Source organism: Chanodichthys erythropterus, chromosome 19, assembly GCF_024489055.1.
Source record: "Chanodichthys erythropterus isolate Z2021 chromosome 19, ASM2448905v1, whole genome shotgun sequence".
NCBI classification, from domain to species: domain Eukaryota; kingdom Metazoa; phylum Chordata; class Actinopteri; order Cypriniformes; family Xenocyprididae; genus Chanodichthys; species Chanodichthys erythropterus.
Window position 1 is genome coordinate 21,701,118 of NC_090239.1, and position 24,116 is coordinate 21,725,233.

The 24,116-nt window shown below is 41.4% G+C and overlaps 1 protein-coding gene across 1 annotated transcript in view; it reads right to left on the minus strand.

Annotated features, from left to right (window-relative positions):
* Positions 1–24,116, minus strand: part of plcd3b (phospholipase C, delta 3b) — a 118,914-nt gene that overhangs the window by 30,699 nt on the left and 64,099 nt on the right. The window contains exons 9-12 of the mRNA XM_067369479.1: positions 23,862–23,984; positions 6,630–6,768; positions 5,154–5,270; positions 4,887–5,065 (exon numbers count right to left, since the gene is read on the minus strand). Coding sequence (XP_067225580.1) covers positions 4,887–5,065; positions 5,154–5,270; positions 6,630–6,768; positions 23,862–23,984 — 558 coding nt within the window. The remainder of the gene's footprint in view (positions 1–4,886; positions 5,066–5,153; positions 5,271–6,629; positions 6,769–23,861; positions 23,985–24,116) is intronic.

Sequence of the window (24,116 nt, forward strand, 5' to 3'; positions counted from 1 at the left end):
TGCTAACTATCTCATCACTCCTACGAACAGGAAGATGGCTAGAACAAATTACTTCTCCTGACATTGTACTTGCGAGTTCACACACCTCTTTAATGTTAATTTTAGTGATCTCCGATTGGCGAAGTCGAACATCATTTGTGCCGATGTGAATAATAATTTTAGAGTATTTACGATTAGCATTAGCCAGCACTTTTAAATTTGCTTTGATGTCAGGTGCTCTGGCTCCCGGCAAACATGTTTTCATGTTCCGTGTAATAGAATCGCCAATGACTAGGGCACTTTCTACAGGATTCTCAGTGGGTGCGTCACTGAGTGGGGAGAACCTGTTTGATGTTCTTATTGGAATGGAAGAGTGGTGTTTTCCGCGGCTAGGCCACCTCACCGTTACCTAAGTGCCCTGCTGCGCGGGCTTTACAGCCGGAACCGGACAATGTACAGAGTTCACTAAGCTAGTCGCATCCAAAACAGTATCTGAAGCCCCTGCATTCTTACTATCCCCAATTAAAGTTTGGATGCGTGTCTCTAATTCTGAGATTCTCTCTGTCAGCCTGACTATTTCCCTACATTTATGACATGTAAATCCCTCGTTGCTGACAGAGAGAGCTACACTGAACATGTGACAAACTGAACAGGAGATAACAGTGAGAAAGGATGACATGACTCACTGTGTTTGTAGACTGATCCGAGTTACCACTGTAGACTGATCGGAGTTACCACAGCTGTTTGATGAACGCGTTGAAAAGGAGCGCGCGAGACTGATGACAAGTTAACAAGCGAGATGCAAACGCATTGTAACAGCGATTTAGATTCAAAGATTACAGGCTAGCGACGTCAGATTAATGTGGTAGGCAATAATAATAATAATATAAGCAATAATGAATAAAAGTAAGAGATTCAATAAAAGAGAAAACAAAGCTATACGGAGATGCAAGCACCAGCAGCGAGGCAGAGGCAGCGGGGCAGACAGGAGCAATCGAGCGACTGAATTCTAATCCAATGGCTGGGCACCTAGGACAAACGGCAACACTAAATTGCCTCATGACCCGATTTTTTTGGGCGGGCATTCATGAGAATTTGCGCAGGTGGTGTGCATCTTGTCGTGAATGTCAGTTGGTAAATCCACCTCCACTCCAAAAGAGCCTTTGCACCCTCTCCCATTAATGCAGGTCCCCTTCGAAAGAATTGGTATGGACCTCATCAGGCCATTAGAGCGATCAGCAAGAGGGCATCGCTTTGCGTTAGTCATTGTGGATTATGCAACGCGATATCCCGAAGCAGTGGCTCTCCGCAATATTTCCGCTAAGAGTGTGGCGGATGCACAGTTTAGTTTAATCTCCCAAGTGGGGATTCCGAAAGAAATCCTCACTGATCAAGGCACGGCGTTTATGTCACGCACGTTGTGCAAACTTTACGAATTATTGGGCATTAAATCGGTTCGTACCACAAACGGACGGGCTGGTCGAACGTTTTAATCGCACGCTTAAATCCATGATTCGTAAATTCGTTCAAGATGACGCCAAAAATTGGGATAGGTGGTTAGAACCCCTGTTATTCGCAGCGCGAGAGGTCCCGCAAGCCTCCACAGGGTTTTCCCCCTTCGAGCTTCTCTTCGGATGCCCACCCCCGCAGGGTACTGGACGTCCTAAGAGAGACTTGGGAGGACGGACCATCTCAGGCCAAAAACGAAATTCAGTATGTGCTGGACTTGAGAACAAAACTCCACACTTTGGGGCAGCCATCTATGGAGAATTTGAGCAAGCCCAGCACAGACAGAGCCAGCTGTATGACAGGGGGACTAATTTAAGCAAATTTTCAACAGGAGAGAAAGTGCTTGTATTGCTCCCCACTTCAAGTTCAAAATTACTTGCAAAGTGGCAAGGACCGTTTGAGGTTACACGGCAAGTTGGCGAGCTCGATTATGAGGTGATACGTTCCGATAGGAGAGGAGCACATCAAATTTACCATCTCAGTCTCCTTAAAAAATGGAATGAGGCAGAATCGGTGATGTTGGCGACGATGATTAGCGGAGAGGATGATCTCGGACCAGAGGCGAATGTAAAAAAACAATCCCTCACTCTGGCCCCAGGGGGATATCACCTCTCGCCCTCCCAGCTCACTGATTTATGTAAATTACAAGCAGAGTTTGCTGCAGGCCGGACGGCTCCCCGGCCTGAGTCGGGTGCGAGAAGCAGGAGTGTGGGAGAGAGAGGGGAACTGCTGACTGAGACGCTGGTCACGACAACAATACTGAAGTGAAGCCCTTTGTGGATTGTGTATACCGAGACTGGAGTGAAGCCCTTTGTGGATTAATTATTTTGTTGTTGTGCTTTGCACGGTCTTTCTGTTGGACATTTTTGATTTATTGAATAAAGCTCAGTCAGCAGTTAAACGCAGACCCTGTCCTCTTCCTTCCCTACGAACTCTGATCGTACTACAAATAGCCATCCAATGCTGTGTTTCAAGAGCGTGCAATTCCTGACTCTTGCTGTCAGTAGTTTTTCCTGATTTCAGTCTGTCTTCAAGTTCGCGCCAGGTTTGCATATTTGCGCGATGCGCTTTGCTTTTTACATGCTCTTTCAAGTGGCTGTGGATATTGATCCACGAGTGAAGATCCATCGCTACTAAGTGAATAGGTGCTTCCCCTTTCAAAGAGCTTACAATAGAAGCAGAACACAGCATCACTACTGACTGAATAAACTAACCAATTTCTTTGTATTTTCTCCTCATTTTTCATTTTTTTGTAAAAACAGTCCGCAGTAAAACTACGAGGAATTTTGTCACAATTTTGAGAAAAATCTTAATCCTTTATTTGAACTGGTCCCCTTTTAACAATGCTGCATCTTTGTTGGTCAGTTATTTTCTCAGGCCAAAGTACTGGGTCATCAGAAAGCACGATTTCGCTTACTACCAGATCGTGGGGCTGGGTATCAAGGGCAGGAAGAGGGCACTCGCACTCATCTCCACTGCCAAAAGTAGTGACAGGTGTGGGCGCAGCTTGTTCAATGGACGGCGCCGGCGGCATGGGCATTGCTGGGTCTTCCTCCACTTCAGATGTGTCATTTTGATTTTTAGGTTAAAAAAAAGTTGTTAGCTTTGGTAAACTTTCAGTATTTGATTTCTTTTCTTTTGTTTTCTTTCATTTTTGAGCGCCGCTTGGATATGCATGCTTCATGATTGTTTCTTTTTGTGTATCTGGGCCGCACACAAATAAATTATGTCAAAAGCAATCATTAAATAAATTAACTGCTTGTGGCCAGTAGAGGGCCCCCCAAGACCACGGGGCCCCACACAATTGCATGCTTCGCGTGGTGGGTAAACACGCTACTGATATAATTGTCGTGTAAACATAAAGTTAGTAAAGTTTTTAGCCGCTTCTCCACCGATGGGCCAAACCAGTGGCGTAGGCAGAATTTTATTTTTGGCCGGGCCTGGGCAAAAGTGAGCGTGCACTTTCATGTAGGGTCCTATAGTCTACAAATTTCTTATAGCCAAATGCAAACTAACGGACTCAATATCAGTAGCAGCTCCTGACCATAAATTTAGGTAGGGCACATTCTAGGACTTAGCGCAAGTTTATGATAAACATATTGTAAGCTTTATATCCTAAACGCTGAACACATCAGACACACTTTTGGCAGAATTCAAATGTCCTGTCCTTGTGTTATTCAGCCTGAGGGTAGCACTGTATCGATGATTAGAATGCCATCTTAGAATTGTCTTAATGTAGTATTTATTGCTTCTGAAGGTTGTTTTAGAATATTACAAGTTAGAAGTTCCAGTGAGGAAAACAAAGTCATGTCTTATCTCAGAAAAAGCATAAAACAAACACAACAGAACTACTTTTTAATTAAAGGACTTATACTTTCATTAATCTGAAATGCTACTCCACATAAGAATAGATATGCCAACTAGTTACTACTAACCTGATGCAGACACATAGGCCTAGCTGAAGTGGACTAATATCGTCTTGGTCAGAAGTTATGTAAGGTAACGTGAAAATAAGCGGGGCAGTCAGAAATCTGCCCCGATGGTTCCCTATGAGAATGCGCTGAAGTTCCATTTTTCACCACAGATTTACACTGGAAATTTGTGGGGCGCTGTAGAGCTGGGGAAGGCTCGAAGACCCGCACTAGAATACATGAATCCATGCGCTACATTTTAATGTATCCTGCTCACTTTATGACTTAAAGGGGTGGTTCATTGCAATTTAACTTTTTTAACTTTAATTAGTGTGTAATGTTGCTGCTTGTGCATAAACAGTATCTGCAAAGTTACAGCGCTGAAAGTTCAATGCAAACTGAGATATTGACTTTTAAAGTTATGGCAGCTTAATGCCTACAAAAACGACCGGTTTGGACTACAACAAGCTTCTTCCCAGGTTGGTGACATCATAAACCCTGCAAAACACTGCCCCCGGGAACACGCAACAAAGTGGGCGAAACCATGTCGAGCAGCATTATGGAAGCGGAAGAGTTGTCTACACCAGACTAGAGCGGCACGGCATGACGCATTAAAAGATAATTGAACCCATTATAATCAGTGATATTGTCTACACTTTGGAAAAATTAAAATAGCACTTATTTAATCAATTAGTTAAGGAAATTTATTTAATAAACAACATTAAAATAAATGTTTAACAAAAACGTGGAAAAACAGTTTTTTGCTTTAAGTGAACAGCGATGTACTACCATTATATTGAATACACCCATTCAATCATATTTCATTATGATACGTTAATTTTTTACCAGACATATTTGGAAGTCAAATGTCATGTATATATGACACATCATGTAGCGTCATCTCGAGCATTTTAATTTGTTTTCTAGCAGGAAATAGACAGGCAAATTCTTCTCTACAGAAGTTTTGTTCTCTGTTCATCACCTTACCTTGATAGTAAGCAGGGTTGGGTTGTGGCCAGGGCCTCCCCCAGTGTTTTCCGGGTTAAACTCTGAATCAGGCTGGCACATAAAGCTTGGTTTTAGCACATAGCCACAGCGGCCATTGGGTAAAAAACGGCCTCTGTTTAGATCCATCTCTTCACATTGGGTTTGAAAGTTTAATGCCACTGCAAAATAATTTTTCTGTCAGTTGTTTATAAATGTGGACTTTTAAAATGTGCATAGTCTTCACATTTTCTTAGATTAAATGTTTACCCATCTGACAACCAGCATTCCACATGTCTTGAGGATTGTAGTTGGAGGATTGCACCCGCTGACCAGATGGATAGATCCTACTCAACTGCATTGTGTTGTGACGTACAAACAGCTTGCCTATGAAAAGAGAGAAATTTAGAACCCTAGCAAACAAACAAGAAAATATACAGTTGAGCTCAAAAGTTTACACTCAGTTTGGTCATCTTGTCTATGCAATGCAAAGGTAAATAAAGATCTGTTTGAAAAAAAATGTAAAGCGTTTATAGAGTTTATAGTGTCTATAAAGTTTAATTTTAATATGTTAAGTTTAAGTTTTACGTATTTGAAGAGTGGAGAAGAGTCTTCGTCTGATATTTCCCGTCTAGTTGTAGCCAATATGCTATATAAAGGATGCAAGGTAACATTAATTATTATCAAATTTAACATAGCACAATTCGACTTTCTCTGGAACAAATAATAGATTAATAAGACCAAAGATTGCCGTTTTATGTACTCAAATTGAATTATGTCTCATGTTTAACCACTATAAGTGCCAGCGGTAAATCCCCGAAGCACTGGCCGAGATGTAGCAGTTCTCTGCGCGTACATGACCCCTGAACGGCCGCTGACGGCCTGGAGCTCACATCTCCGAAAACGTCAAAACAAATTGTAAAATAGGCACTATTATTAAATATGAATCACATATTACAGGTCTAAACAACTACATTCTCGTCTAAAAAACTATTAAAACTACAGTTAGTGGAACAACAAGTAGTATTCTCAAAAATAACGGTGGATTTGCTCATCCGCCATGACGGTCACTTCAAGCGGAGTGATACAAACAGTGAAAAGGTAGGAGGAGTGCTGTTATCACTGAAATATCGCACGGCTATCAGCCAATCAGATTCGAGAACCAGACAGAACTGTTGTATATATATAGAAGCAGATATCGTTATCGTGATAAATTATGATTAATCATGCAGCCCTAATTTAATTTAATTTGACTTGACATTTGATATTCAACAGTATCCTTGACATTTATTCAACAGTGCTTTTGATCTGCCTGCACTGACACTATTCTTTAAAAGGAAAAATTATATACCAATTATCAATGTAAAGCTGCTTTGACACAATCTGCATTGTAAAAAGCGCTAAATAAATAAAGGTGACTTGACATGTAATATATATATATATATATATATATATATATATATATATATATATATATATATATATATATATATATATATATGAGATGTCGTGTGAAGAAAACAAAAAATATCTGCAAATAACACTTGTGTTAGAATTGTTTAAGAATAATTAGAATAATTTCTGTCATTTCCAGTCAAGCTATAATTTTGTCAAATTATGCAAAAATAAAAAAATAAAAATATTTAACTGTGTGTAAAGATATAACATTTCAGCTATTTTATTAAAAAAATAATTAAGATGCTATCAACCACTGAATGTTAAGAAACACAATATTATATATAGTACCTGATTCTTTGATTAGTTTTAATGCATCACTCTCAGAGAAAGAGGACATCTCATTGGGAGGTTTCTTAGCAGATGGATCGAATCCTTTGAAGGCAACACTGCGGGTGTACACCACCAGATCAGACAGATCTGGACTCAACTTACAGTCCTTTAGATAAAAAAGCAAAAGCAAAATTTGTACTCAAATAAAGTTGTCAAACTGACAGGCTGCAAAAAAAGTGATTAAATTAGTAAAATAAAAACAAAAGGTATCATATCAAATGAGTAGTGATATGAGCAAGATACACCTACCCTTACATGTATACAAACATGTGTACAGTTCAAGAGTTTGGGGTCAGTAAGATTTTTTTTTTTTAAAGAAATAAATACTTTTATTCAGCAAGGCTGCACTAAATAAAAAGGAACAGTAAAGGCTTTTACATTGTTACAAAATATTTCTATTTCAAATAAATGCTGTTATTTTGAACTTTTTATTCATCAAAGAATCCTGGAAAAAATGTATCATGGTTTCTACAAAAATATTAAGCAGCACTGGATGGCCTGTTGCATAAACTGCTTAGACTAGTCTTAAAGGGGTCATATAATGCCATTTTTGTACAAGTTAATATGATTCTTTAGGGTCTAAATGAAAAGTTTGTAATATACTTTAATTAAAAATTCTCATTAGTATTGTAAGAAAACACTAATTTTACCTGGTCAAAAACAGCTTTGTTTCAGCAAGCCATTTCAGTGCATGTGTCTTTAAATGATAATGAGCTTTGCTCACCCTGCCCCTCTGTTCTGTGGGGCATTTTGACACAAGATGTGGAGTGTTGCCTTGACAACAGCTGAGGGTATATTTTGGAGAAAGAACAGCAGCGGGTGTGTCTGAGGACACATCTGTGCAACCGTATCAATTTGAACTGGAGTCGGACCCGGAACAAGATGACGGCCCCGACGAAGTTTGACAATTAAGGCTCGAACAGGACGTTTCTGAGTGGTTGGTTAACGTAATGTCACTTTGATCTATCTTTGTATGTACTGGCAGGGTAGCATAGAGAGACATGAATGCTATGTGTTTACTGATGTATACGTTAGTTCATTGACATAATAAGTGATCAGGTAACATAACTTATTCTGGCGTAATATTGAAAAACATCAATTAGAGTATTTTTATAGTCTTGAATCATATGTATTTTGCAGGTATTGTGTTACCATTCATCTTCATGTAGTAATAACTGTTACAACACGATTTTTTTTTTTTTTTTTGACATTACTTCTTAATCAGTAACAGACACCATTATAAACCATCTACAAAAGTAAGCTTAGTGTAGTGTTACCATGTTAACTTTACCACCTGCGTGCACAGTTTGTAATAACACAATAACCATAATGCGTTGTTCATTATAAACGTGGGATTATGAATTATATTGAGAATGTCGTACATAAAAAGCATGCCGTAATGTACACTGAGTGTAAGCTTTAGCAGCTTTCATTGTGAAGCGTGCAAGCAATTTGCAAAGATTAATATAAAGGTTAATAAAACGTTACACTCACTTCTTCTGCAGGTGCAGCAGGAACACAAATAGTTGGTACCGATCCTTTTTTTCAGGAGCAGCTTCTTAGCAAAACCTGCTTTATACTGACCCTCATTTATAAAGCAGTCTGGTGAGAAATGATTTGCGCAAACATGAAAGCATTGACGTTAGTCGGGGGGAAAATTCACTTCGAAAGCAAAACTCAGTCACCGCGTCTTCAGCGGTTCGGATTTAGGAACATCAAAATGACTGCTGTGCTCATTATTACACCCAAGAACAGAACACCACGATCGCTTAGACGCCATTCTGCTCCAGTGTATCAACAATGGTGGACTATGATGACAGCTCGCTCAGGGCGGGTCTGTGTTGAAACGCTGCTGTCAATTAAAGGTGCACTAGAACTTATTTTTAAAAGAAGTAATATAAGTCTAAGGTGTCCCCTGAATGTGTCTGTGAAGTTTCAGCTCAAAATACCCCATAGATTTTTTTTAATTCATTTTTTTTTAACTGCCTATTTTGGGGCATCATTAACTATGCACCGATATATAGGTTGCGGCCCATTTAATTCTCGTGCTCCCCCTCCCCCGTAGCTCGTGCTTGCCTTGAACAGCATAAACAGTTTACACAGCTAATATAACTGTCACGATCACCATCTGTTCCTGTCACGTTCCTGCTCACTCCGGACTCCATTTCCCATAATCCTCCCTTGCCTATCACATGCACTCACTCCACCAATCACCTGTTGCCACATACAGCCTAGCACTCCACACTGATCACCACACCCAGCTGCACATCATTACCAGGACTATAAATGACTTTCACACACACCACCTCACCGCGAAGTCTTGTTAACACTGTTACAATTCTGAGCATTATATCCTGTTTGCCTGTCTGTTACCAATCCTGCCTGTGTCCTGTTTATCGACCCGTTGCTGCCTGTCCTGACCTTTGCCTTGTATACCTACCTGTGAGTGTTATCTGCCTGCCTCCATTTACTGCCTGTACCCTGACTACGACTCTGCCTGTCCCTTGCTGTTCCTGTTTGCTCCTGATTTAACCTGCCTGTACGACCACGCTTACACTGTAAATAAACGCTGCACTTGGATCCCCTGTCTGAGTCTCCATTCGTAACAATAACCCTCAAAATGGATCTTTACAAGATGTTCGTCATGCATGCTGCTCGCATACATTGGATCATGTAAGTATAGTATTTATTTGGATGTATTACATTTGATTCTGAATGAGTTTGAGGCTATGCTGCGTGGCTAAAGCTAACATTACACACTGTTGGAGACAGGGTTCGAAATGACTTAGGACTCTTGGTGGGTCCCCTAAAATTTAATTATTAAAGGTTCTGAAGATCCCCCACCCCCACCACCACCACCTCTTTGTTAAAAAAAATATAGATTAATAGTGAATAGAGATATTTAGTTATATTTGTATATTAGATACAAAAAAATTTGAATTAACAGATTGTCTCTTTCAGGGGCGTCATGCACTCATTATTTTTGAGGGGGCACGAGTTATTTATTTATTTACTTATTTTTTCAAACTGAATTATCATGAAATATCTTAATTCTCACCTTTATAGATTATGATCTATAGTGGGCGATGGTCAAATTAACCTAATAATGTAATATGCAAAAAAAATCTGTTTACTTAATTAACAGATATGGATGTCAGGCCATAACATATTTTTAATACGACTGAGTTTATATATATATATATATATATATTTAAAATTGCAAGTTAATGTAAATAAAAACATTGCAAGTTACATCATCTAAGAACATTTTCACTGACAGTCTAGTTCTAGCACTCTCAAAAACTCCCATTAAAATCACTGAAAGCATTTTTTTCTCATTGGAATGTGTAAATTGATTATATGTCTGTTGTTGTTCTTGCGTTTTATTCTGAATGGATATATTATGTTATTTGTTATGTGTTAAAAATAATTAAAAGTTGATAAAAAAAAAAAAATCACTGAAGCTGATTATACTGTGAAATTAATATCTTACCAATTCGTACACATATTTGCACTTTGTTCAGTCAGCGAGCGAGTGAAGAAAACACCGGCATTTTAGCGATGACTCATCTGAACACCTCTGATTGGTCATTGCATTCATAAGCTCAACAGCATCGTGTGTGATTGGTTATACAGTCTATGGCATACACCGGCCCGCATATTGCTTCAATCCGGCCCCCGCGATGTGCTCGATGCACTCGCAATTTGGACATTCATATGAAAACCCCAAATCACACGAAAATCACACACAAAACACATAATCGTACAAATACTTAAATTGTGCATTTATTAGCTTCTTGTTTCAGTGAAGAAATGTCACTTTAGCTTAGTTATCACGCATGATGAACCACGTGACGTGAGATGATTGACCATAGACTGTAAAAAAAGATGGACGACGCGACGTCGCTTCCTTCCATTGTAATGAACTGAAGCCAAAATGGCCGACCGAATGGGCGCTGACATGTTACGCAATACGTCAAAAAAAAAAAGTTTGGAGCCTGGGCATGCGCAGAAGGAACCGTCAGTGGAGCCGGAGGCGGAGTCGCGATATCAAATTTCCGCCCAGACGACTGCGTCATCATTCATGTATTTTAAATAGACTATAAAAATGATATACAATTTAAAATTCTACCTATAAAATAATAGGCTATTCTATTTCTAGAGCAATAATACTTTTAAAACAGCAAATTCAGTAGATAAAATCAATATAATATGCCTCTAGAATAAATCGTCAGAAACGGTCCTGCCATTTTAAATCAAGTTCAACTAACGTTACAGGAGATCGATTGCTGTAATTATAGTAAGCTATCATTAGTTTTGTCCTGCTAATTATTATTTTATATCCATAAAAATAATAAGTAACTGCCAGATAACGATCACCTGCTTTTTCCCGACATGGTTAACATTAGGTGTGTTATCTTAACTAATAACATTTATTAGCTTATAACACCCATATTTAATGTTACAGAAAAAGGTTCAGTGATCCGTCAGATCCTGTAGGTCGGTTAGTACAGTTTACTGCTGAACAACTCATTTTGTTGGTGTTAAATAACAAAGAAATCGAAAATTAACAGTTAGTTAATACATCTTCAATCTCCCCTCGAAGCTCCGACAGTCCTCAGACAAGCTGAGCTGTCAATCAAGTTCGAATCATGACGACACGCCCCGTTTTTATAGCATCAAATTGCTAGCTAAAATCTAAATCATCACAAAAACGAACAATTGAATATATATCTGTGTGATAAAAACTACTTTAAATGACCAAAACCATCTTTCAGAAAGTTTTATTTTAAGCAGAATTTATTTTTAAGTTTTCACTGAAGTCTCATTCGACTGCATTGAGAGGGCGGGGTTTATGACCTGTACTGCATCCAGCCTCCAGGGGGCGATCAAAGAGCCCGTGGCTTCACTTTTCAGGACGTATGACACACCCGTGATTGACAGGTCTGACGCAAATCAGGAAGAGGAGACACATCTGGCTGCGTTCGCTGTTTGAGCTCTTCAGATCACATAATTCAGTGAAAAATGAATAAAAATGTTTTTCTGTATGACGAAATATTTTACTAACATGATAACTAATCATTATTTCTCCAAATATGCGCACCATTGGACTAATAGGCCTGGCGGATGCTGTATTTATGTATTTGAACACAAATAAACCGGAGAAGACGAGAATAAATGTTGTGTGAGTATAATGATTTCTATTCAAAATAACGATCGTTACAGATTAATTATTTTGCACTCCTAGCATAAACTAAGAAATTAATGTCACTGCAAACCATCATAAACAGTGGTTAAATATCGAAGCTGGAGTCTTAAACCTTTCTGAAGTTTCTAAAATGATGCTCAGATTGTCCAGAAGTAATAGTGTGATATTTTGACGAGTAATGAATTTTGAACAACAATAATCTGTGATCTTTGACGTGAAAGGGGTTAAAAACAATCCAACAGATGTCGCTGTGTGAAATTACAATTTGCGCCTTTACTCCTCTTCTTCACTCCTCAAAGTAACAAATTCTAAACGGCCGGCGGCATAAAAAAATGTCAAAATGAGTGCAGTAAAAAAGAGAAAAGTTGACTCTGAATGTCGAGCATTCAATAAAGAATGGACATCAAAATATTTCGTCACGAACGTCGGCTCAAAGGTGATTTGTCTGATATGTCAGGAGAGCATCGCTGTCTTTAAAGAATATAATATTAGCAGGCACTTCAATGCTAAACATTTATCTTCAGCTTTTGATACCATAGATCATGAAACTCTCCTTTCTCGGCTAGAATATTATGTGGGTTTAGGTGGTGTCCTACATTGGTTTAAATCCTTTTTCACAAATCGCAGTTTCTCTGTTAAAATTGGTAGTTTCACTTCTTCTCTGGGGCAATTAACCTGTGGAGTTCCTCAGGGCTCGCTTTTATCTCCTATGCTCTTCTCTCTATACCTTCTTCCTTTGTGCTCTATTTTTAGGAAGTATGATGTATCATTCCATTTTTATGCAGATGATCTGCAAATTTATCTGCCTGTGTCTAAGAAAAACTCTCCAAACACTTTAAACACCCTGCACATTTGTTTAAATGAGATAAAATCGTGGCTTTCTTCTAACTTCCTTTTTTTTAATTCTGATAAAACAAATCATTGTTTTTGGCCCTCCCAATGCCAAAGCACACCACCACCTTGATCTTCAGTCACTTTGCTCTACTACAGCTCCCCATGTTAGAAATCTTGGGGTTATATTCGATACTAATCTGTCATTTGACAAACAAATAAACTCAGTTGTTGGTTCTAGTTTCTTTCATCTTCGTCTTCTTTCAAAAATTAAACCATTTCTTTCTGAGCGTTCCCTTGAAACTGTCATCCATGCCTTTATTACATCGCGGCTGGATTACTGTAACTCCTTATATTATGGTATCACAAAGTCTCAAATCTCCCGACTTCAGTTAGTACAAAACGCCACAGCTAAATTTTTAAAGGGTTACAAAAAATTTGATCATGTTACACCTCTTTTAAGATCATTACATTGGTTGCCTATAGAGTTCCGTATTGAGTTTAAAATTTTGTTATTAGTGTACAAATCGTTAAATAATCTTGCTCCCCCATATTTATCTACTCAATTCCATTTGTATAGCTCAAATAGGAGCCTTCGATCAAATGATCGATTTCTTCTTCATATTCCAAAAGCCCGTTTAAAGACAAGAGGAAATCGTGCTTTGGCTGTAGCCGGCCCTACTCTCTGGAATAAACTACCCCTCGAAATTAAATTGGCCCCTACTGTATCAGAATTTAAAATCAGGTTAAAAACCTTTCTTTTTAATTTGGCTTTTAATTGAATTACTTTAATTTTTTTGTTTTTTGTTTTTTGCTTCATCCTTATGTTATTTGTATTTTGTTATTTGTATTGTTTGCATGGTCTTTCGGTTTTTACTTGAATTATGATGTGATTTGATCTTGAATTATGATATGTTTTATTATTTTGTTTTTTGATCTTGTTCAGCACTTTGGTAGGTTCTACCTTGTTTAAAGCGCTTTATAAATAAAGTAACTTGAACTTGAACTTGAACATGCTAATTATGCCGTGAATTTCTCCGCGAAGGAGAGGGAAGAAAAAAGCCACGAGATTGTCCTCCAACTTAACTGCCAAGGGGTAATCAATGTTATTTTTCCAGTTCCAATTACACCAGTCTACCTTTTTATGTAACGGACTTAAAAAAATTAGGACCACTTTTCAAGAAAAAAAATAGTGTCTTAACTTTTAAGACTAGTCTAAGTGGTTTATGCAACTGGACCCAGGAGTCAGCAACAAAAGTGAGCTATATGGTGTCACACAAAATCGACAAACACAGCAAACCATTTTCAGATGGTGAGTTTGTAAAAGACTGTATGGTACCTAGAGGCAGCTAGCGTGCTGTGCCCTGACAGCAAAAGTCAGTTCGAAAATGTGAGCCTGTCTCGTCGTACAGTTACTCGTCGCATCGAGGTAATTGATGATGAGCTGACATCTGCATTGCTAAAAAGGGCCACCGATTTCACATACTTTTCAATAGCGCTGGATGAGAGCACTGATATTAAAGACACTGCCCAGCTGCTTATATTCATCAGAGGTATTACTGACACATTTGAAATAGAGGAGGAGTTTCTTGCGATGGAATCAATGAAGGGGACGAAAAGGGGTTCAGACCTCTATGATGCGGTGTCAGGATGCATGCAGAGAATGAACCTACCGTGGGCGAAGTTACTGAACGTGACCACTGATGGCTGTCCAAACCTCACCGGGAAGAACACTGGGCTATTGCGTAGGATACAGGACAGGGTGAGAGAGGATGACCCCAACTCAACTCTGATTTTCTTGCACTGCATCATTCATCAGGAGGCCTTGTCTAAGTCTGTGTTAAAGCTTGATCATGTCACCAAAACTGTGGTGAAACTTGTCAATTTCATCAGGGCCCGGGCGCTTAACCACCGCCAGTTCTCAGCCAGCGGACGTTTGAGTGGTATTGGACATCAGTGTGTTCTGCCTTACTCTCCTCCAGCCTTACTCTCCTCCTGAGAGATCAGATAGGGGTGTTTCCGGAGAATGTCGGGAAGGCTGGTGACTTTCCAGAACTTGAAGATTCTGATTGGATTCTTGACTTTGCATTTGCTGTGGATGTAATGGGCCATTTGAATGACCTCAATCGGAAGCTGCAGGGGAAGGATGTGTTCGTGCACGAACTGTATTCCTACGTGCGAGCATTCAGAGCAAAGCTGACCCTGTTTTCCCAACAAATGACAAACAAGAGCTTTACACATTTCCCAACTCTCGCCACAATGAAGCATGTGCCATCCCGACTCACTGTCAAATACACCACTACACTCGAGGATCTGCACACTGAGTTTAACAGGCGTTTCTCTGATTTTGGAAAAATTGAAAAAGAGATGGAGCTGGTGTCCGCCCCCTTTTTCCTTTGACAGCGACCAAGCACCTCCGGAAGCTCAGCTTGAGTTGATTGACATGCAGTGCGATCCCACTCTCAAGGAGAAATTCGCCTCGTCATCATTGGACAGGTTTTACGGTGCATTGAACGAGGGCAAAGTTTCCTAACATGCGGAGGCATGCGCAAAGGATGCTCGTTTTATTCGGGTCCACGTATGTATGCGAGCAGACTTTCTCTGTAATGAACTTTAACAAGTCACGCTACAGATCACGACTAACCGACAAACACCTGAAATACATTTTTCTAAAGTAGGCCTAGCCAAAGTTCCATTAAGTTACCCTTGATTGATGATGTTGTTTTTACAACATTGTTCAGTTTCATGTTGCCATGTTGTTCTTATGCATGTCCCGTAGATAGTGATGATACAGCTAAATCAAATTTAAAATTTGTGAGATGCATAGGCCTATATAGGCCCTTTATATCTTTCAAGCAAACATACGTGTGATGAAGTTGATCTGCACTTAAATTGTGTTCTAATTTATAAAAGATTTTAACAAAATATGTGAACGAAATTACAAAAAAAATAATAATCACAACTGAAAACTGAATATGTTTTTCATTCAGTGATGAAGGTCTCCTTCTGATATATAGCCTCAATTAAATTTGATAATTCCAAGCCAGATTGCCTGAAGTCTGTATGTTAATGTAACTTGCACACATACATTTGCAGTTTTGTTAACAGTTTTCTATCTTGAAAAGCTACAGCTGGTATGAATGACAGTTGAACAATATGCAGGGTAGTGTAGGAAATGAATCCTTGAAAGTAAATCCAGTTATGGTAACCTTAGAGTAGCCTAGGTCAGACAGGCCTAGCAAAAATAAGTATCAGGCCTTGAAACAGGCTGTCAAAGTAACTGTAGAGTAGCCTTATACATATTTGCATTGCATTAATTTGTACCATTTAATCATGTAACTATGTTTAATTGCAATTGTCCAAAGTGTGGCCCTCCGTTTACTTTGCCAAAGTAACTGTGGCCCTCAGACTAAAACTGTTGCCCACCCCTGGTCTATGGTTATAATGCAGAGCTTTACAAACGCTTCTGTATCTGGCTCAGCAGTCACCAGCCAGCGAACGCAGATCTGAATTTAGCAGCTGATGATATGACTCACTGAACGATGTAATCACACTGATGTGATTGTATTCAAATTGTATTTCATACAGAAAATATTAATCAGCAATTTTTGTTGTCTTTTGGAAGCTGCATTCAAAATCCACTTGGCTCAGAAATCTGAGGGGGGCACATGCCCTCTCACTTTAAATGGGTATGACCCCTCTGCCCAGCCCAGTCAGGTGTGCCTGAAAAATTAAATCTCTATTATAATTCGTTATTATTATTTTAAAACAGAGTGTTTTTACAAATATTTAACCAATGATAAGAACTACAAAGAGCTTGTCAGTAAAACTTCTAACGCCATTGGAACCGGAAGCTCTGAGCGAAACCTCGTCACTTCACCCCGCCTCCATTCAGAATGATGCGCCGCGCACAGCTTGGAGGAGACAGATCTCCGCTTTTTTTTTTTTTTTTTGCAATGCAAGGGTAAATAAATAACAGATGTTTGGCAGATCATTTGGCTTCATACACATAAGTTACAGCTATCAAGAAACGATGACAAACGTACTCTTCTAATCATTACACTGGGTATCTAGTTAATGCAACTTTTGATATAGGAACTCGAACTCCTAATATTTTACTATAAGCAATTATGGAGATATAAACACAATCGAAGCCCTTACAGTATTTTCATTCAGGATTTCTCTCTTTGGGATGTCTCGTTTTGCCGCGTTTATCTAGTACGTGTCTGCGGGAGCACCACAACAACAATCTGTGATGCTGTATAGAGGGTATTCGTCGACGCCACTTTCCCGCCGAAAACGCACTCCCTCAGCTGGACTGAGTGGCAAAAGAACCTGCTGCATGACTGGATTTAGTAGAGGAAACTGCGAAAACGCGAGTAAAACTAACGAATTACACTAAAGGTTGGAATTGAATGTGTTCCTTACAACTTGTCAAATAAAACTAATCCATGGATATCAACATGCAGCCTGGAGTTGTGTTTCATGACATTTATATATGCCTGATTTTGACGGCGAGGAGACACATAAAGCAAATCTGCATGTGAATATTTTATATAACTACAATATAGGTAGGTTTAAATCCGCATAATCACTTATATCAATGTTATATCGTCATATTGTCCAGCCCTAAAACATATATATATAGTTTTATAGTATAGTTTTCGTCAGTGTTGTTTATTTAAAAACGTACTCGGTTACTAACGTAACCTCGGTTCCCTGAGATACAGAACGAGTACTGCGTATGGGGAAAGGTCTCCTTTTTCCCTGTTACTGAAGCCTTTTTCAATACCGCAGTGTAACTGCATCGTCATTCACTCATAGACAAGTTGTTGAACCAATGACGGCGCGGCATAGCTGCGCGGCCTATGGCGACAAAGCCCGCGAATATTCCCGCCGAAATGGGCGGGGTAGCTATATAAGCAGGCGCTTCGGCCGTGCCACGGCAGGGAACGACTGGACTTGTTTTGGACACAGCAAGGGAACCAGAGGACAAGTGAGAAGGCTGGAGCCGTCGAACCCTCGTTACACTACCAAAAGGGGAGTAACTCCCAGAGTGGCATGAAGCGGAGCTCGATAGAGGCCGCTAGATTATACCGAGAGGGCCCGAGCTTGTAAGGTCGGGATGTCCAAAGGATAAAATCTGACAAAAGTGGGCGGCGAGGACCAGCCGGCCGCCTCACAGATGTCTTTAATCGAAACTCCACTAGACCTAACTCCTATGGAGCAGTTGAGGCCCACGAAGGAGTAACAAGAGTAATAGCGTTGACTATCTGACACGCAAGATGTTGCTTTGAGACCGAAGACCCTTTGGTGCGGTCTCTAAAGCAGATAAAGAGCTGATCGGATTGCCGGTAAGGCTGTGATCGCTCAACGTAGGTCCTTAATGCCCTGACAGGGCAGAGCAATTCCAGCTCTCGGTCGTCCGACGAGGGAGGAAGCGCTGAGAGGGAAATGACCTGTGCTCTGAATGGAGTAGAGAGCACCTTAGGGACGTAGCCATGCCTAGGTTTCAAAACGACCTTGGAGTCGTTGGGCCCGAACTCAAGGCATGCAGGGATCACGGAGAGGGCCTGCAAGTCACCAACATGCTTAACCGATGCTAGTGCAAGTAGCAGAGTGGTTTTGAGCATCAGGGGTCTGAGGTCAGCTGAACACAGTGGCTCAAAGGGAGGCCCTTTGAGAGCTCTGAGGACCAAAGAGAGATCCCAGGTGGGAACGGTGAGAGGATGAGGTGGATTAAATCGCGTAGAACCTCTCAAGAAACGCACCACAAGGTTGTTTCGTCCCACTGACTGGCCAGCGATAGGAGCATGAAACGCTGCGATGGCTACTACGTAAACTTTGAGCGTTGAAGGGGTGTGACCCAGTTCTAGACGCTCCTGGAGGAAAGACAGTATCGGAGATACATCACAGTCCACTGGGTCTATGTTGCGTGTAGAACACCAACTAACAAAGACCGACCATTTCTGGGCGTAGAGGCGTCTCGTGGACGGAGCTCTCGCCTGAGAGATGGTATTTAGCATGTCCCCGGGGAGGTTAGCAGGCTCCCATCGAGGGACCAGAAGTGCAGAGCCCAGAGTTCTGGCTGGGGATGTCAAATTGACCTGTTCGCCTGAGAGAGGAGGTCACGTCCCGTCCCGGATCGGCCACGGAGCTTTCGTGGAAACCCTGAACAGCTCTGAGGACCAACTTGGCTCCTCTAGAGCAGGACCACCAGGAGGTCTCTGTGCTTGTCTTCCCTGATTCGTCTGATGATCTGCGAGATCAGAGCAATCGGGGGAAAAGCGTAAAGGAGGGTGCTGGGCCAGACGTGAGCCAGCGCATCGTCCTCCTTTGAGAAATAAATTGGACAGTGAGAGTTGTCTTCTGAAGCGAAGAGGTCTACCTCTGCCTTCCCGAAGGACTCCCAGATTGTGAGAACCGTCTGGAGGTGGAGCATCCACTCGTCTGAGGGGACATTGCTCCGAGATAGCATATCTGCTCCCAAGTTTGTTCTCCCGGGTATGCGAGTCACTCTGAGTGACTGAAACCTCGGTAATGCCCATTCCAGAAGACGCTTCGCCAGAGCGCATAAGCTGGACGAAAGACCGCCCCGGTGATTTATGTATGACACCACTGTCATGCTGTCTGACTGGACTTAAGATGTGGCATCCCGTCAGGTGTGCCTAAACGCGTGAAGGGCTCGAATCACTGCCAACATCTCGAGGCAGTTGATGTGCAGATGGCTTTCTTCGTGAGACCACGAGCCGAAGGCCGGTCTGCCCTCTCAAAGAGCACCCCAACCTGTGTTGGATGCATCTGATGAGAGCACCGTCCTTCTGGACACCGCCTGTACAGGGTTCATCCAGGGTTTCAGAGCTGTCAAACAGGCCTGATTGACCCCGAGACGCAGGCGGCCTTGCCGCTAGGCATGAGGAGGGACCCGGAACTTCAACCAGTATTGCAGAGGCCGCATCCGAAGAAGGCCGAGCTGCAGAACCGGGAAGGCGGAAGCCATCAGCCCTAGCATCGTCTGGAAGTACTTCAGAGGAAGATAGGCTCTGTTCCTGACCAATGCCACGAGCTGCTGAATGCCCAGAGCGCGCTCTGCCGATACTACAGCCGTCATACAGGCTGAGTCAAAGACAGCACCCAGGAACATTACACGTTGGCTGGGGAGCAGTGAGCTCTTGGCAAAGTTGACCCTGAGACCCAGGCACTCCATGTGGCTGAGTAGCACGGATCTGTGATGCTCCAGCTCGGCTCGTGACTGGGCTAAGATGAGCCAGTCGTCGACACAATTGAGAACCCGGATACCCAACTGTCTCAGTGGGGAAAGCGCCGCGTTCATGCACTTGATAAAAGTGCGAGGAGCTAGGGACAGCCCGAATGGAAGGACCGTATATCAAGAATCACCTGTGATGGAGGGCTATCTGGATGTGAAAGTATGCATCTTTCAGGTCCAGCAAGCAGAACCAGTCCCCGGGGCAAACCTGCACGAGGATCTGCTTCAGCGTTAACATCTTGAACTTCCGACGCATGAGGGAAAGGTTCAGGAGTCTGAGGTCTAAGATGGGTCTGAGACCGCCATCACTCTAGGGAATGAGGAAGTAATGGCTGTAATCGCTCTTTGAGGGAGAGACCATTTCTATAGGCCCCTTCTCTAACAGAGACATCACTTCGGCTTGGAGGACGTGAGCGTCGTCTGTGTTTACTGAAGTGGGAAGCACCCCACCAAAACGCGGGGGTCTGCGAGCAAACTGGAGCGAGTAGCCTGAGATATTATCCCCAGAACCCACTTTATACTCCGCCTGACAAGGGGTTGAATGGCGCCGGGCCGCTGGGATGGGGCCTGCACACCGGCTAGTTTTTAGAAATGCTGACACATCCTCATGAACGTGGTTTGCAGGGTGAAACCGGCAAACGACACACTGAGAAACTCAGCAAACAGATATATGCTCCTTGGAAAAATATACATCATGTGTCCCACCTGAGTCAAGGGAGAGCATCAAGATATATTCAGCCGAGCGGTGTCGGAAGTGAGACCGCTCTTCCTCAATGAACATGGCTTGCAGGGCAGAGCCAGCAAGTCACATGAACAGAGGTCCAGCATAATGAGCATGTTAGTTCCACCAAGCATAAATGAGCATTGAGCTCGCTTTCAGTGAGCGCATACATCCTCATGAACATGGCTTGCAGGGGCAGGGCCGGCAAACGACACGCAGAGAGACTGGAATAAATATGCTACATCGACTGATATACTGAATATATAAACAACATAGGTCTCACCTGAGATGGATGAGAGTGTCATTATATTTCTCAAAGAACGCGGTTTGCAGGGCAGAACCGGCAAGCAACGCGCTGAGAAATTCAGCAAACTCGGCAGATATACACTATCAACTTAAATATATAACATATGTCTCGCCGAAGACAGGGGGAGAGCGACATGTTATATTTCTCAATGAATGCGGCTTGCGGGGCGGAACCGGCAAGCAACGCATAGAGAAACTCAGCGCAAACAGCAAAATCAGCTCCATTAATAGAGTATAAAAACATGTTTCTCGCCCAAGTCGGGGGAGAAACGTCACGTCATATTTTTCAATCGACGCGGCTTGCGGGGCGGAACCGGCGAGCAACGCGCATAGAGATAAGGAAAAATACACTCACACAAATAGAAAATGTATCATGAGTCTCGCCTAAGTCAGGGGAGAGCATCATATCAAATTCAGCTGAGAGATTCAGATAACTTCTGTAAAAATCTGCTATATAAACTGAATGTATATAACATGGGTGTCACCCAAGAGGGGGGAGAGCGACAGGTTATATTTCTCAATAAACGTGGCTCGCGGGCAGAACCGGCGAACAACGCGTAGAGAAGACTCAGTGCAAACAGCAGAAATATACTCCATTAAATTAAGCATATAAACATCTTTCTCACTCAAGTTAGGAAAGAAAGTCATGTCATATTTCTGAACTAAGGCGGCTCGCGGGGGAGGGACCGGCGAACGACGCGCATTGAGATAAGAAATACACTCACCCAGATAGAAAATGTATCATGAGTCTCGCCTAAGTCAGGGGAGAGCATCATGTCAAATTCAGCTGAGAGTGAGAGCTCGCTCTTGTGCTCCCTAGTGAGAGCACGCATCCCCAACAAACTCAGTTCGGGAAAAGCTCTTTAAACGGCGCCAGATGGCGGCAGGAGACGCGCTGAGAGATGGCCGGAAGCGGGCGGCTCGAGAGCGGCGCTTGAGGCGGCAGTCTGCGGGGGCGCCGGCGCTGTCTTCGTTCGGTGGTCTCAGCTCAGTCCGCTGCGAGTGTCTCTTCGACGGCGGCGAGAACTTCTCCCAGGCGAGCTTCTTCCAGGCGGCGAAGGCTTCAGCCGGAGATCAGCGAAGAGTGATGTGAAGTCGTCGCAGAAGGAGAGAGAACTGAAATCCTATGGCGAAGCGCCTGCTTATATAGCTACCCCGCCCATTTCGGCGGGAATACTCAGGGGCTTTGTCGCCATAGGCCGCCCAGCTATGCCGCGCCGTCATTGGTTCAACAACTTGTCTATGAGTGAACCAATGACGATGCAGTTACACTGCGTTATTGAAAAAGGCTTCAGTAACAGGGAAAAAGGAGACCTTTCCCCATACGCAGTACGAGTGAAGTATCGAAAGGGAACACACAATTATGCAGAATATAAGATCGAAAATATTTAATTGATGAGTTGTCAACAGGTTGACACAAACTGCAAATCCATGTTTCTCTGCCTGGAGTTCAGATGTTTCTGTGAATTGCAGTTATCCATTTGCTTTTTTCTGTTGCTTTCTGATTTTTTTTTTTAAATATATGCCTCAGGTTTTGTGTCAAAGCTGTTTGTACAGTCAATCACAAAGCTCTTTCCCGTTTTGGATGTGTTTTGTGTGTTTTTCGTGACATTCACGCTGAAAACCAATACTGCCGCTCAGTCTTTTGCCTCTCAGTGGACGTGACCGCAGCCGTAACGGTCGACGGTGACGTCACTCGACTAATAGCTGCCCTGATTGCTGCCTCGCGCTAGGAAATAAATTAATTACTGTTATAAATACAAAATGTCACTAAAACCTATAATTTTCACAGTCATTTTTAATGTTAAAATATATTTGTCAGGGACCCACCAAAATCCAAAAATTAATTCTTATGGGGGGTCCCTAATGACTTATGGAAGGTTCGGGACCCCCCCAGATCCCCCTCATTTCGAACCCTGGTTGGAGAGATTTATAAAGAATGAAGTTGTGTTTATGCATTATACAGACTGCAAGTGTTTAAAAATGAAAATAGCAACAGCTCTCTTGTCTCCGTGAATACAGTAATAAACGATGGTAACTTTAACCACATTCAACAGTACATTAGCAACATGCTAACGAAACATTTAGAAAGACAATTCACAAATATCACTAAAAATATCATGTTATCATGGATCATGTCAGTTATTATTGCTCCATCTGCCATTTTTCGCTATTGTTCTTGCTTGCTTACCTAGTCGATGGAGCAGTCTAATTTGAATTGGAAAAGTAAGACTGATTATTTCTTATCTAACTACTAGTTGGCCAAACTCATTCTTAAGACAGTTTTCACATAGTGGCTTTTGCAACTGGACCCTATTTTCAACATTGATAATAATAAGAAATATTTCTTGAGCACCATATCAGAATGATTTTTGAAGGACCATGTGACACTGAAGACTGGAGTATGGGCTACTGAATATGCAGCTTTGCCATACAATGAATAAATTGCATTTAATTGCAAATTATATTAAAATAGAAAACGGCTATTTTAAAATCTAATAATATTTCACAATATTACTTTTTTACTGTATTTTTATAAACTAAATGCAGCCTTGGTGAGCATAAGAGACTTTTCAAAAACATTAAAAAGTCCTACTAGCCTCCAACTTTTGAAGGTAAAGTAGTGTACCTGCAAATACAAACATGTATACATGTAAAAAAAAAAAAAAAAAAAAGTAGCAAAAAGCAAACTACTAGTAACAGTAACTACTAGTAACATTACTAGTAACTAGTAACATTCTGTTTTTTGTAACACTACAAAACAGAATGGAAATAAGTAACCATTATGTAATTTATGTTACATTATATTTAGATCATTTTAAGACATCTGTGGGTGATGCTTCAGAAAATACAGACCTTCCATGCTTTAGGTTTGCTTTCAGCTTTAGATTCATCGTCTGAGGAACTTGAGTCAGAGCTGGAGCCATCCTGCTTCACTTTTATCTTCTTTGCTTTTATCAAGATCTTCCCTTTTAGGTCCTGCCATAAAAAATAAAAATAATAATAATTATATATATATATATATATATATATATATATATATATATATATATGAGCAGCCGAGCACACACTTCGGTGATGAGAGTGGAGTATGGAAGGAGTCTGGAGAAT